Source organism: Etheostoma cragini, chromosome 7 (genome assembly GCF_013103735.1).
Source record: "Etheostoma cragini isolate CJK2018 chromosome 7, CSU_Ecrag_1.0, whole genome shotgun sequence".
NCBI classification, from domain to species: Eukaryota; Metazoa; Chordata; class Actinopteri; order Perciformes; family Percidae; genus Etheostoma; species Etheostoma cragini.
The window spans coordinates 2526196-2538895 of NC_048413.1; the positions used below are offsets into that span (position 1 = coordinate 2526196).

A 12700-nucleotide genomic window follows, 5' to 3' on the forward strand; every position below is an offset into this window, starting at 1 on the left:
TTAACATTAAAAAATTACATGTCATCCAGGTTTTAATATCCTGAAGGCACATCTGAAGTTTAGCTAACTGATTAGTTTGAACTCAGCATCAACTGAACAGCAAGTGGAAACTCCCAAAGCACATTCTCCTAGTGCCACACTTCAACACCTCTATTGAAGCCTATGGAGGTGCATGCATTGAAGGTGAGTTATAAGTTAATTTACTGCTTACAAGGTCCTACATTGTCGGTGTCAACTCTTTTTGATACAGGTATTAGATTGTGATATTTACTGAAGAAATTTTTTGTCTTGTCCCTCAAATCATCACCGGTGAGGGAAACACTGTTTTTTACAGCAGTTGGGACAACCTGAACAGAATCACAACCAACGTTCATGGCTCAAATTTGTGAACAGCGCCGGGGGAATCATGTTTGAAGAGGTGAAGCAGAACCATGTGAGTATCAAGAAAAGGACTCTTCTTTTTGACAGATCATCCAAGATGAGAAGCCTTAAGATCTTCCCCAAACGCTCCCAGAGCTGGCATTCAAAAGAGCTGGCCCCATGTTCCCCAACAATGCCAACTTTACCCCTCCTGCTGAAAACCAAGAGTCCTATGAGGCCTCTATGTTGCGGTACAGCACCCATCTCCTCTGCAAATGGTTAAGCAGCCAGGGCAAGCAGCAGGTGTCTGGGCAACCATACACTATCAACTTGTTTGACCTGGGAGTGGTCATGAAGGCCTGTCCCATAGTGTGGAAGTATGAGGAGGAATTTAGCAAGCATGTGATCATCATTGGCAAGTCCCCTATGGCCATGCATTACATGGGAAAGCTCACTTAGCGCAAGTGTCTTGGAGCTGGCTATGCAGAGATTCTCATAGAAGCTTGCCTCGCAACCAGTGGTTGCCTGAAAAACTTTCTAATTGGCAAATCATGAGCTAAGGTTCTTTTCAGTCAGAATGCGATCACAGAAGCACTCAAACGGTTACTCATCAATGTCTTCATGGAGTAGAAGAAACCAGACATCCCACTTGAGACCCTCCTTAACCTCATCCACAGCTGCACTTGGGAGAACCCTGACTCCACTCTGACGAATCCCTCACTACCTAACCGGATAAAGCAGTACAGGCAATATCAAGACAAGGTATAAAAGGGCCATCTGGGCAAAACAGGCATGTTCTGGCTCTCCATGATGGATCATGCGGGGCTGGTCCTTATGATGGATTTTACAGTGAAAACCAACAACTATGAACTCTACCACCACTACAGTGTATAAAGACTTCTCCCTCTACATTGCAGGTGGTCTACTCGGTCTCTTCAACAACTGCGGCGCATACCAGAAGTGGTGCCGCTGAACCTCTGCCCGAGCTCGGCTTCATGAGCTTACTCGTGAGATATGTGGCATGACTGATAACCTTGAGATGCCAAAGCACCGTGAGCTACAGCCTGCTCAGAATAAAACGTCTGAGGAGGCGGTGCAGGGAGTCATTGCTGCCATCAAGGGATTCACAAACCCCTGGAGAATCCCTGACAAAAGCTGACTGTCCTCCCTAGAATCTGGGGCTCCAATCGATCCAGAGGTTGAGGTTGACGTGCTGTGGGCCGAGGCTGCATGGAAGGCTGCCAAGGAGCAGTTCATCCAAGTGTGCTTTGTTTCCAAGTGGAAGGAGTTCTTGGACCGCCTCAAGAAACTTAAGCTCAAGACAATGGATCACTGCAGCAAAAGGGTACTTAAATCTTACCGTACGTACACCACCGCCACCAACTTGAGCTGCACAAAATCTCAGGCCGCTCCGCTTAGGGCGCTTTTCAAAAAGTACGGGGAAGCTTTTTGACGCGTTGGCCTTTCTGACGTGGCGGCATTCTCTGTTTGATCGGGACAAGCACAAGCACCCACTGCACGGCCAATATATCAACAATAGAAACCTTTTAGAAATGACATACATAATGACAGAAGTTGTATTGGTCGCAGCAGAGTCTGTTAGCAGTTACCTCGCTCGTTAGCTGCTGAGCCGTAGTGGCGTGCAGGCAGAGCTAGCAGGCGCCGGGTTAAACCTACTGACCCGGGCAGGATTCACTGTGAGCAGACCGTTTAGAAACAATGTGGCCGGTAGGTAACGTTAACTGGTCCCTATGTACAAATAATGATATTATAAATGATAGATAACCGGGCAACGGCCATTATGAGCTTGTCCTCAGAATTTATGTTTTGGTGGGAATGAAAGTTGACATTGTGTGTTTCCCCGGGATCCGCCAGCGCAAAGGACGTCTATATTCTGATTGGCGGCTGGCATTAGCCGCTGCTTGCCGCTGAACCGCGTCATAGCTCATTACCATAAAGTTGATTGACTCTCAACATGCTCAACATGCTCAAAACATTGCTCATTTCATTACACAAAATATATTGTAACATGCCTTCCTCATTTCTTTACTTTCCATTACAGCTCTTTGTGTACTAGGAGCAGAGGAACCTCACCCATCAGCTGCTAGTAAAGTCACAGATTATGGAGATGCCTCGACCTTGAGGAACTCACGCGGTATCCCCTCTCGCCTGTTCCTCATGACCTTGGCTCACCTGATGGCTGTTTTGCCAAAACTAATAAGGCCACCATCATTCAGCATCTGCTAAGGGACAAGGATGAAGAAGAACCTTACCCCAAGGACGCCCTCTACATACAGGATGGCAATGCCCTCTTCCACATGATGTCCAACCTCTGAACAGATTTGCATGCATCTCCTGGACCTAATGGTTGCCAAGCACCATTTTGTGTTCTCCACAGATTGCTCGAAGCCAAATTCCATCGAAGCCCAGGAGAGGCTCAGGCATGGCTTTACTGAGAAGTATATAATTGATGGTCCACATACCCAAAAGCCCTATGGCTTTAAGTCATTCCTTGGTATTGAGCTGAACAAGAAGCTGCTATGTGATCTGCTTCTCAAGGTCTGGAGGGGCAATGAGGCAGGATCCCACATTGAGAACAGTATGAAAGCAAGTGGTGTGTTTTAACAGGAAATCCTGTGACCTAACATCAACAAATGGAAAGGTTCATTGACAGAACTCTTAAGCAGTCAACCAATACACAGTGCTTTGAAAAAATATTTAGGCTCTATAATGACAGGTAAACCAAATGACTCTGCAATTGTGAATATTCTAGACTTCACACATGTACAATTGCTGATACTTGGGCTCTTAAACATTTGAGGTCATGCAGCTGTTTTCTTATGTATTAATTGTTACATTATGTAGCAGTATTTAGTTTCTTTATTTGTTACAGGTCCATACTTCTGAGATCTATAAGCTGCGGTCCAGCCAGGAGGAGACAGACAGCCGCATTGTCCTGTACCTCCACTAGGCTGTCAAGTCCTGTGTGGTGAGGACACCTGACACAGACATTCTGACGATCCTCCCCTACCAGGCCAGCAAGATCAACCTCTCAACTTACCTTGGCTATGGCTCTGGCAAACATCGCATACTCATAAATGTGACAGAACTGTCTGAATCACTGGGCCCTGACTACTGTAGCACCCTGCTTGGATTGGAAGACATAGGTCTTTCCTGGGGAGTGCTTTCAAAGGCAAAGGAAAGTGGAATCACCTGAAGACCCTAACCCTGAAGAAGTTACAGCAGAAGCCTAAACTCATCCCTAAATGTTATGTTTGGTGCTAAGAACACGCCAAACTGAGATGGTAAACATACCTGCTAAACATCAGCATGTTAGCGTTCAAAGCACCTCTGTGCCCTTTAGTGAGCCTACAGCCTCGCAGAGCTGTAAACCCTTAATATTGTTAAACTAAATACAGCCAAAATGCCACAACACATCACAAAAATGACACTAATGACATATGATAAATAAAAATAAATAATAGATAGGTAAATCAGATAGCTACATGTGACATCATCATGTATTTCAAACACTAACAATGTTTGCAATGTGATTATTCCAACGTTTTACCTCTGTATGTACAATATCCCGAAAAATCTAACTAAAGTAGCCTAATGTTAGGGACATAAACTGACATCTTTGGGGACACATTGGTCCCCAGCTTGTTATTTGAGGTTTAAGGGAAGTAAAAGCCACTGCTGCTTTGTTTTTTAATATAAAAGTCAACCTGCTGCTTGTTTGGATATATCTTACAGAACACTCTTCCAGGCTACATTGAGCTATGACTCTTATGAGACTCATCATGCTCACCCGGCAGCTGGACACTCTGCTAACAAGTTTCAGGCATGCAGTGAAACCCAAGCCTCTTTGTTGATCTTATTTTATAAATGTGACATTCTCATATTCTCACAGACATTAAGAGTCCTGCACAATGTGGAGTGGACACTTTAGTCTTTGGGACTGGCCTCTAATCCTGTAACTCTGTCTGAAGCTTGTGATCCTCTATTATCACTGGTATTTCATACTCAACGCAAACAAGCTGCAGTCAAGTTGCTCTCACTTTTCCCAGTTTCCACTGAGGCATGATGGGTAGATCATAAGAGAGCCAGCCTACCCCCCTTCATCGCTAACAGTGTGCCATCACCCAAATATAATCTGTAATAAGAGTGATTTATCCACTGCTCTTGATGCATAAGCCCAACATTTGCAGTGTTATTAAGTCCTTCAACTTATATTAAGTTTCGTAACAACACCAGTCGGAGAATTTTAGAAGCTGTAACTCAAGAGAACCATGAGACCAGCTGGTTGCGTCTTCAGATAATTTAGCTGTAGGTTACCTCTAGAACCATGAGTAAGGTCTATTCTCAGTGTTTGATATGACATCGGACCAAGTGCAATAAATCTACAGGAATTCATCTTAGTGACAGTGAAGCATATTGATAGACCCACATGTACTGTCAACCTACACCCCTGTGTGACTGCAGCTAAAGATGTATGTGCGCTGAGCAATTCATGGTGGTTCGGTGTGTGCTGCTGGACAAAAGTGTTTCTGAAGTTAAATAAACACCAGAGAACATAATTAATACAATGCACTGAATATTGCATATCTTTAGTTTAAGAACCTTCGTCGTCTGGTTCCAGTCCTTTGGAATGCACTTGACATTTTAGTTTTTTTCTTCAATAATTCAGATGGGTCTGGTGTTGTGCTTCAATGATGACTTTAATCCCCTGGTTGGAGAAACAACTGACCAATCAGAGTTTAGCAGGTGGCATTAAGAATTGAGAGGTCATCTTCCTCCATAGATAGCTAGATACCTAGCCACATTAATGTAAATTACCAAGTGAAAATTGTTGAGAATCACATCACTTGCTACTGATTGGTAAGGTCCCATGGCATGAAAATGTTACTTTATGAAGGTTGATGAATGACGATAGGTGTAAATCTGCTCTGCCATTGAGAAAATGAAAGCTCAGATGGGCCGATCTGGAATATTGCTCCTTATGAGGTCACAAGGGGCAAGGTTACCCCTAGGGGGACCCCTAAGGCCTATATAAAAGAGACTTCAGATACAGTATTAGGGACCACTAAGGTCTATATGAAAGCATCCAAATGCAGCATGTCACAAGACCTTTAACCCTATTTAACACATCGTTTAGAAGTAGAGATATCAGGCTTAAACTCACTGACGTAATTGCTTTCAAACAAGCATAGTGGCAGTTGGTCAAGGCCACACCCCCACCCTCCATCTTGCCCCTTCTTCCCTCCTCAAAAGCTACAGACTCAGAAATAGCACATACTAAGGAAAGCTCATTGTGGGACTGGCTCTAGTGGCTGTAATTCGGCACCAAGGCGGGATTTTGGGAATGAGACTTCAGATACGGTATTAGGGGACCACTAAAGTCTACATAAAAGAGACTTCAGATACAGTATCAGGGGACCACTAAGGTCTATATAAAAGAGACTTCAGATACAGTATTAGGGGACCACTAAGGTCTATATAAAAGATACTTCAGATACAGTATTAGGGGACCACTAAGGTCTATATAAAAGAGACTTCAGATACAGTATTAGGGGACCACTAAGGTCTATATAAAAGTGACTTCAGATACAGTATTAGGGGACCACTAAGGTCCGCATAAAAGCATCCAAAGAGCACAATATCATGGCACCTTCACTAAAACTAAAAAAGAATAGTCTAACATTAACATGATGATAGGCTGAACTAATGAAATGAAACAAACAATTCAGTTTGATGATCATATACTCAAGCTCCTTTCACATAAACTTGCATAAAATATTTCACAAACGGAAGTTTAGTGCCTTTGTCTTCAGACTAAAATATAATAATAAAACAACTATTTGCCTTCACCATCGTTTCATATAACTTTGGTGATCTTCTGACTATTAATTTATGATCCTGAGCCTCTGTAACCATGCTGACTTTGCATGTTTTTGGATTTTATCATCATCATTATAGTGGATCATAGAGGCCCATGGGCTGTCAACAGGTGCACCAGACTAATCTATAAATAATATTGTTTTATTGGCTTGCAGCACTTCTTCCATAACATTTACTTCAAGCAGTACAAGGTGTTCATTTATGTTTTCACACATACACACACACACGCACGCATGCATGTGAGAATGTGACATTATACAATGATGAAGTAGTCTGTCACTTGAGACCTGACTGGGAATTCCACTGGTTTCTAAAAAAAGACCAGTACATAACTGGGAGGGAGGTGGATTCTTATCTGTTGCCAAAAGAAGAGGTTACACTTGCCTCAGGCTTACAGGCTGCAGCAACACACAATGGAAGAATACGCTGCATGCTAATTTACTTAACAAAGTAAGAAGATTTATAATGTTTGTGATTCACAAGCACAAGTAGGAGCAACAAAAGATTTCTTACAATAACTCAACCTCAACTACAACATGACCTAATTCAATATCTGTAAAGATGACAAAAAAACTGTTGGAATAGGCGGTTTTAAATTTTATTTCATGTTTAGCTGCAGTAAAATATAACTTCTTAGTATGTAAAAATAACCCAAAACAAAATTACATCCCCCCCAAACAAGCCGTTGATATAGCAACAACCCCAGCAGGTTTAACACTCATTCAAAATAATCTACATACAAGGCCAGTGTATAAGACTGAACTGGATGATACACAGTATATTAGCTGCTCAATGTGTCTTCATGATACATGAATGATACCACTGAATGATTCTGTAGGTTTGACCTACTTTATTACCACCAAAGACATATGGTGGCATTAGATATAACGCAAACTGGAGCTCTGAGGGACTCGTGCTTTGGATATTGTTGTGTGTGGAGTCACCAAACATCAGTTTGGGGGCTGGAAAGTGTATTTAAGTGGTTCTGTGAAATCATTTGCTTGTTTTAAAAGCATCCTGGAGCACCTGAAGTATTTAAACTAAGCAGAAACATAATGCCCATTTTTATTTCGTGAACTTGAACATATCATAATGCTTTGTAGGATACTTTATGTGAAATTTACAGTCAAAGGCAAAAAAAAAAAAAAGCAATATGATTGTCATTCAAATGATGGGGCTCATATTGTTTGTATTGAATTTGTAACTGTTTGGAAAGTGCAATAATCTTTCCTCCATCAGAAATGTTTCCATTCATGGCACCTTGTTGTATGTAAACAGTCACCTTTTGGTCCATGAGCTGGCCCGTCTACAGAGACTAGGAAGAGCATTTTGTGCAGCGCCACATACATGTTGCTTCTGTGTTATAAATCATTCAATTTATAATTCAGAGATAGCCCTTTTCCTCTGGAGCTGCAAAATCACCTCTTCATCTTCTACCTGAAGTATGAGTCCGTGTTTTTGGCTCTTATTTAAACTCCAGATTTCATATATATATATATATCTTCCTTTTCACACTCAAAACGGAAACGTATCCATGAAGATTTTGTCGACAATCGGTGGTGGAGGAACAAGATCTTCTAATTTAAGGTAAAAGATACGCTGGAGGCCTTGAGTGCACAGAGTCCTGAGGTCAGGCAGCTTCCCGAGAAGTTTGGACAAATAATTGGGCCGCAGCGAGTCCGAGCCGCAGCCAGAGATGTGATCTTTGAGACAGGTGATGAGCTGGTTCTGCATGTCCTCCACACGTCTTGGCTCCTTAAGGCCATGTCGGTCTACAGCGGAAAATGAGATACAGTATTTTTCGTTTGATACGTTACACAAATATCACACAGCAATAGAAAAAAGCAATGGAGCGTACACTTTGAAAGCATGACGTGACAAATCTAAATGATGAAATTTTAAATACAATAATTTCCTCTTTTCCCATTTGATTTTACTCAGCTTTAAATAGACCACAACTCTAGGTTGAATTTGGGAAATCTTCATTTAAAACATGAACTAACATTAAGTGGGATACTGCACTGCTAAAGGGGACACACACTGGTGCAGAAATGTTAATGATGCTACAAGTCTTTGGCTTTAAATGTGTTGGAATACTGGAAATGAAACCTGCATTGTGGTTATATTCAGTCTGCTGTGATATCTTACATCTTCTTTTCACTCTACGTGAGGTTGTGTTACAATCTGTCAAACACCTGTTATGCCTATCATGTGTTGTGTGACTGCCTAGTATTGTTCACACCAATGAAACCAGATTCCTTGTGCAAACAGTGGTCCTTGCTTTTTAAAAATACCTCAGAAACAGTGGGTTTGAGTCTGATATCTCTGCTTCTAAACGTTGATGTGTTAAATAGTGTTAAGGTCCCACGACATGCTGCATTTGGATACTTTTACATAGACCCTAATACTGTATCTGAAATCTCTGTTTTATAGACCTTAGGGGTCCCCTAATACTGTATCTGAAGTCTCTTTTATATAGACCTTAGTGGTCCCCTAATACTGTATCTGAAGTCTCTTATATATAGACCTTAGTGGTCCCCTAATACTGTATCTGAAGTATCTGTTATATAGGCCTTAGTGGTCCCCTAATACTGTCCCTGAAGTCTCTTTTATATAGACCTTAGTGCTCCCCTAATACTCTACCTGGAGTCTCTTTTATATAGACCTTAGTGGTCCTCTAATGCTGTATTTGAAGTCTCTGTTATATAGGCCTTAGTGGTCCCCTAATAATGTACCCGAAGTCTCTTTTATATAGGCCTTAGGGGTCTCCTAATACCATATAATATAATACCATAGTCTGATGGGGGGGGGGCAAGGTGGAGGCTGGGGTCGTTTGAAAGCCATGATCTCTCTCTCTCACTCATGGGCGGGCCAAATTTTCTGAGCGGGCAAATTAGAGAAAGGGGACGTAACCTTGCCCCTTATGACCTCATAAGGTGCAAGATTCCAGATCGGCCCATTTGAGCTTTCATTTTTGTCAAAGGCAGAGCAGGATACCCAGGGCTCGGTTTACACCTATCGACATTTCTAGCGACTGGGGGACAATAGGCAGGCTGGGGGAACTCATTAATGTTAAAAAAAAAACTCTTAAAGTGACATTTTCATGCCACGGGACCTTTAAAGGATGACTGTAGCTCTTACCAGCGATGATAACCAGTGCTGTTAGGCAGGAGAAGGAGGAAACGTCTAGCCTCATGCGATGGAGGCTTTGAGAAAACTCCAAGATGGAGTCGATCCAGTCCCCAAAGCTTCGGACGCACTGCGCTTTGTGAAGCACGGCCCCGTTGCAGAAGATCAGCTTGTCCATATCAGCATTGGAACTTCAAAAGAAAAGAAAAAACATGCTAGTTTGTTGATTTTATTCAAGGCATCACCAATACACGTAAGCTGTATGGTAAGCGTGCTGAACGTTTTGCATGGCGCTGCACTCACCGATATGCAAGACGCAAGATGAAGAGTTCGACGAAGGCAGATTCCAGCAGCAGTTCCTGGTCTTCTGAGCAGAACTCAGAGAAACCCGGGATGCTCTTGGCCCACTTCCTGATGACCTCCATAGAGGATGTGAGTAACTCGTAAAACTGTTTGATATCACTAGCGTCTTCTTTCTGGTTTGGACTGACTTCTGTCTCGTCATACTGAAATTGCAAACAGCAGAGCAGTTCAAACAGATGCATAAGTGGGTAGTTACATTTTAAAGAAAAAAATAGGGACTCTGTATAATAATTGTTTTGTTTTTACCTTAGAGTAATCCAGTTTCCCAATGCTGGGGTTTGAGTCGATGTGGGCTCTCACGAGTGAAGCGATCATACTCACTGGAGACACAGTGGCTGTCACGTTGTGGGCCACTTTAGGCTTTGAAGGCAGCCGGCCTCTTCGTCCTTTCAGGCTGTCTGTTCTCACAACTGAAAAAGTTGGTGACATCAAATGTTACTTTCAGTTCAGCATTCCCAATCTAAACCTAAACCAATCATCTGGATATGTACTGAACTCACCTTCCCTCACCATGCCCACAACAAGACACTTCTGGTAACGGCAGAACTGGCATCGATTCCGCCTCCTCTTGTCCACAGGACAGTCTTTGTTGGCGAGGCAAACATACTTGGAATTCTTTTGTACTGTTCGCTGTGAAATAAAAAGAAGAATTACTCCAAATCTGTCTCAAACGTGGCGTCGTCTTTGCATGGAAATAGACGAATGGCCTGCATAGACAGGGCAGATCCTATTACCTTGAAAAACCCTTTGCATCCCTCACAAGTGCGGACCCCATAGTGCTGACAGGAGGCGTTGTCCCCACACACGGCACAGCAGCCCTCATTTCCACTTTTTAACTTGGGTGATAAGCTCCCATCCAGCTGCTCAGTGCCATCCAGGCTGTGTGCTTGCTCCATCACCAAAGTGGGGAAGGTCAGTGCAGAGGGGTTAGGGTGGGTCAAAGTGAAAGGATTCTGCTCTCGTAAGTGTGGTTGACCCAAATGGGACATATCCTCCACAGAACCAAAAGTGAAGAAAGAGGGCTCTTGTGGCACCGGGTTGTCCTCTGCTGCCCAGTATCCCGGACTGGGTGAGTATGGCCCAAAGGCTGAATCCCAGTTGGAATTGGACATATGCTGACTCTGGAACCGGGGGGTTGAAGGAGACGAGGTGGATGCGGGGCTGCCAAAATAGTCGGACCCACCAGGAGACACTGCCTCATCAGGGTAACTCAGCGTGAACGCTCCAGGGTAGCAGCCGTAAACCTGTAGGTCATCCAACTTCAAGGGGGTCTCCTGGCCTGACGACGGAGTGATGTGGGCAGGGGCCGCAGTGAACTGACATGAATAAGCGTCAAAGTCAGCCACGCGACTGTCCACCAGGGAGCTGATGCTTGGCAGGGACGGAGCAGAGAATTGGTCCCGTGGGCTGCTCGTCTCCACAGCCAGCCTGGAGAGAAAGTCTGAGCTCTGAAGCTCCGAGCTGCCAAGGCTGTTCTCGTAGAGCTGAGATCCATGCTGAGGGTGTATGCAAGTCATGGCTGCAAGACTGGAAAAAGACATAATCAACAATATTAAAGCCAAACGGATTTTTAAGTTTATTTGGAACAATCAAGTCATGGCCAGTTAACCCGTTAGGGGTCCCTGGTGCGGAAATGAGCTTCTGGGACCTCTTTTACTACCTGTGCACTGTGTACAGTATACATGTGCTTGAATTTAATACATTTTAAAAATGTAATAAAATGTTATATAACCTAACTCTGCAATTGCCACACAGTGAACTATAGACTTTCGAGGTGCCCTGGCGTTGTGGGGGCCCTGGTGCTGTTGCATAGTAATCCAGTACATACTTCAAGAGAAAACCTAAGGTGCCCTGCTCTTCATAGCAGCAGTCCAAAACCATTGTATTACATATTACTATGTAGTAAATATGGTCAGCTGCTCATGCCAGAAAGTATGGGGGGGGCGTTGACTTTCAGAAAGGGACTCAATGACAACACATGAGGCACATGTTAAACACTTGGAGGGCAAAAAACTATATATTCTGCATATTGATATCACACTACTCATACTGTTAATACTGTTTATATCGTGACCCAGTCATACCTTCTTCTTTATTGTATTCTCTTTGTATTCTAGATATCATGAATTATTCTGTATATTACTCTGCACTTTACTGCTTTTGGCATTCTGGTTAGATGATCATACTGCATTTGGTTGTCTCTGTCCTTGTACTTTGTGTAATGACATTACAGTTGACTCCAAATAGACCAGGAATAGAATCAGGTTTATTGCCAAGAAGGTTTTCACTTACAAGGAATTTGCCTTGGTATTGTAGGCTAATGCACAACAATAGAACAGTAAGGGAAAACTACATAAAGCAATAGGCTACTACTAACGTCAACACACATAAATATTAACAGAAGGTTTTACTTAGTCAACTACATAGACACCTGTAGCATCAATACAACTTTACTCTGCTTTCTGCTTGATAAATAGAAACGTGATGGCTGCTTTCTCTTCGATATAAACTCATTTTAAAGCCCCTGTATCGGTTGTGACAACTACAAAACATTGAGTTTCCGCATTTAAGAGTAGGCCTACTATGTTACAAACAGTAAAAAAATAAAAAATTCTTACCTGTTGGGCCCGTTTACAAGTGTTTTGAAGTGTCTGTATTCCACAAGTAACCGTCAGTCATCTTCAGTGTTTCCCAGCTGAGGAGCAAGTCCCTGCGCGCTTACATCTCCTCAACACTTTTATAGTATCCGAGTTACTGTTCCCATGACGCCAGAGAAAGATTTCCATACATGGGTGGTGGGCGGGGAGATTTCCAGCCTCCGACCAATCACAGAGCGCGTTCGAGAGAATGAGACGTTCGATGACGCACTACAGGATTCCGTTGACGCGGATGGCTAAGAACCGCAGCATTGTCCTCCCCACACGTTCTCTTAATGCAGCCATATCCC

At 43.1% G+C, this 12700-nt stretch overlaps 1 protein-coding gene across 2 annotated transcripts; it reads right to left on the reverse strand.

The window, feature by feature from the left end:
* Positions 1–6846: 6846 nt before the first annotated feature.
* Positions 6847–12523, reverse strand: nr4a1 (nuclear receptor subfamily 4, group A, member 1). 2 transcript variants are annotated; one of them, XM_034876827.1, is made up of 7 exons: positions 12372–12523; positions 10488–11280; positions 10254–10383; positions 10000–10163; positions 9694–9896; positions 9403–9581; positions 6847–8033 (listed from the first exon to the last, which is right to left on the reverse strand). In XM_034876827.1, exons 2-7 carry the CDS (start codon positions 11268–11270, stop codon positions 7777–7779), a joined length of 1716 nt encoding a protein of 571 aa, XP_034732718.1. In that variant the 5' UTR covers positions 11271–11280; positions 12372–12523; the 3' UTR covers positions 6847–7776. The 2 variants fall into 2 exon arrangements, with proteins under 2 accessions (XP_034732718.1, XP_034732719.1); XM_034876828.1 differs by lacking the exon at positions 6847–8033 and adding an exon at positions 8144–8621 and having other exon boundaries at positions 9383–9581.
* Between the last annotated feature and the right edge of the window lie 177 nt (positions 12524–12700).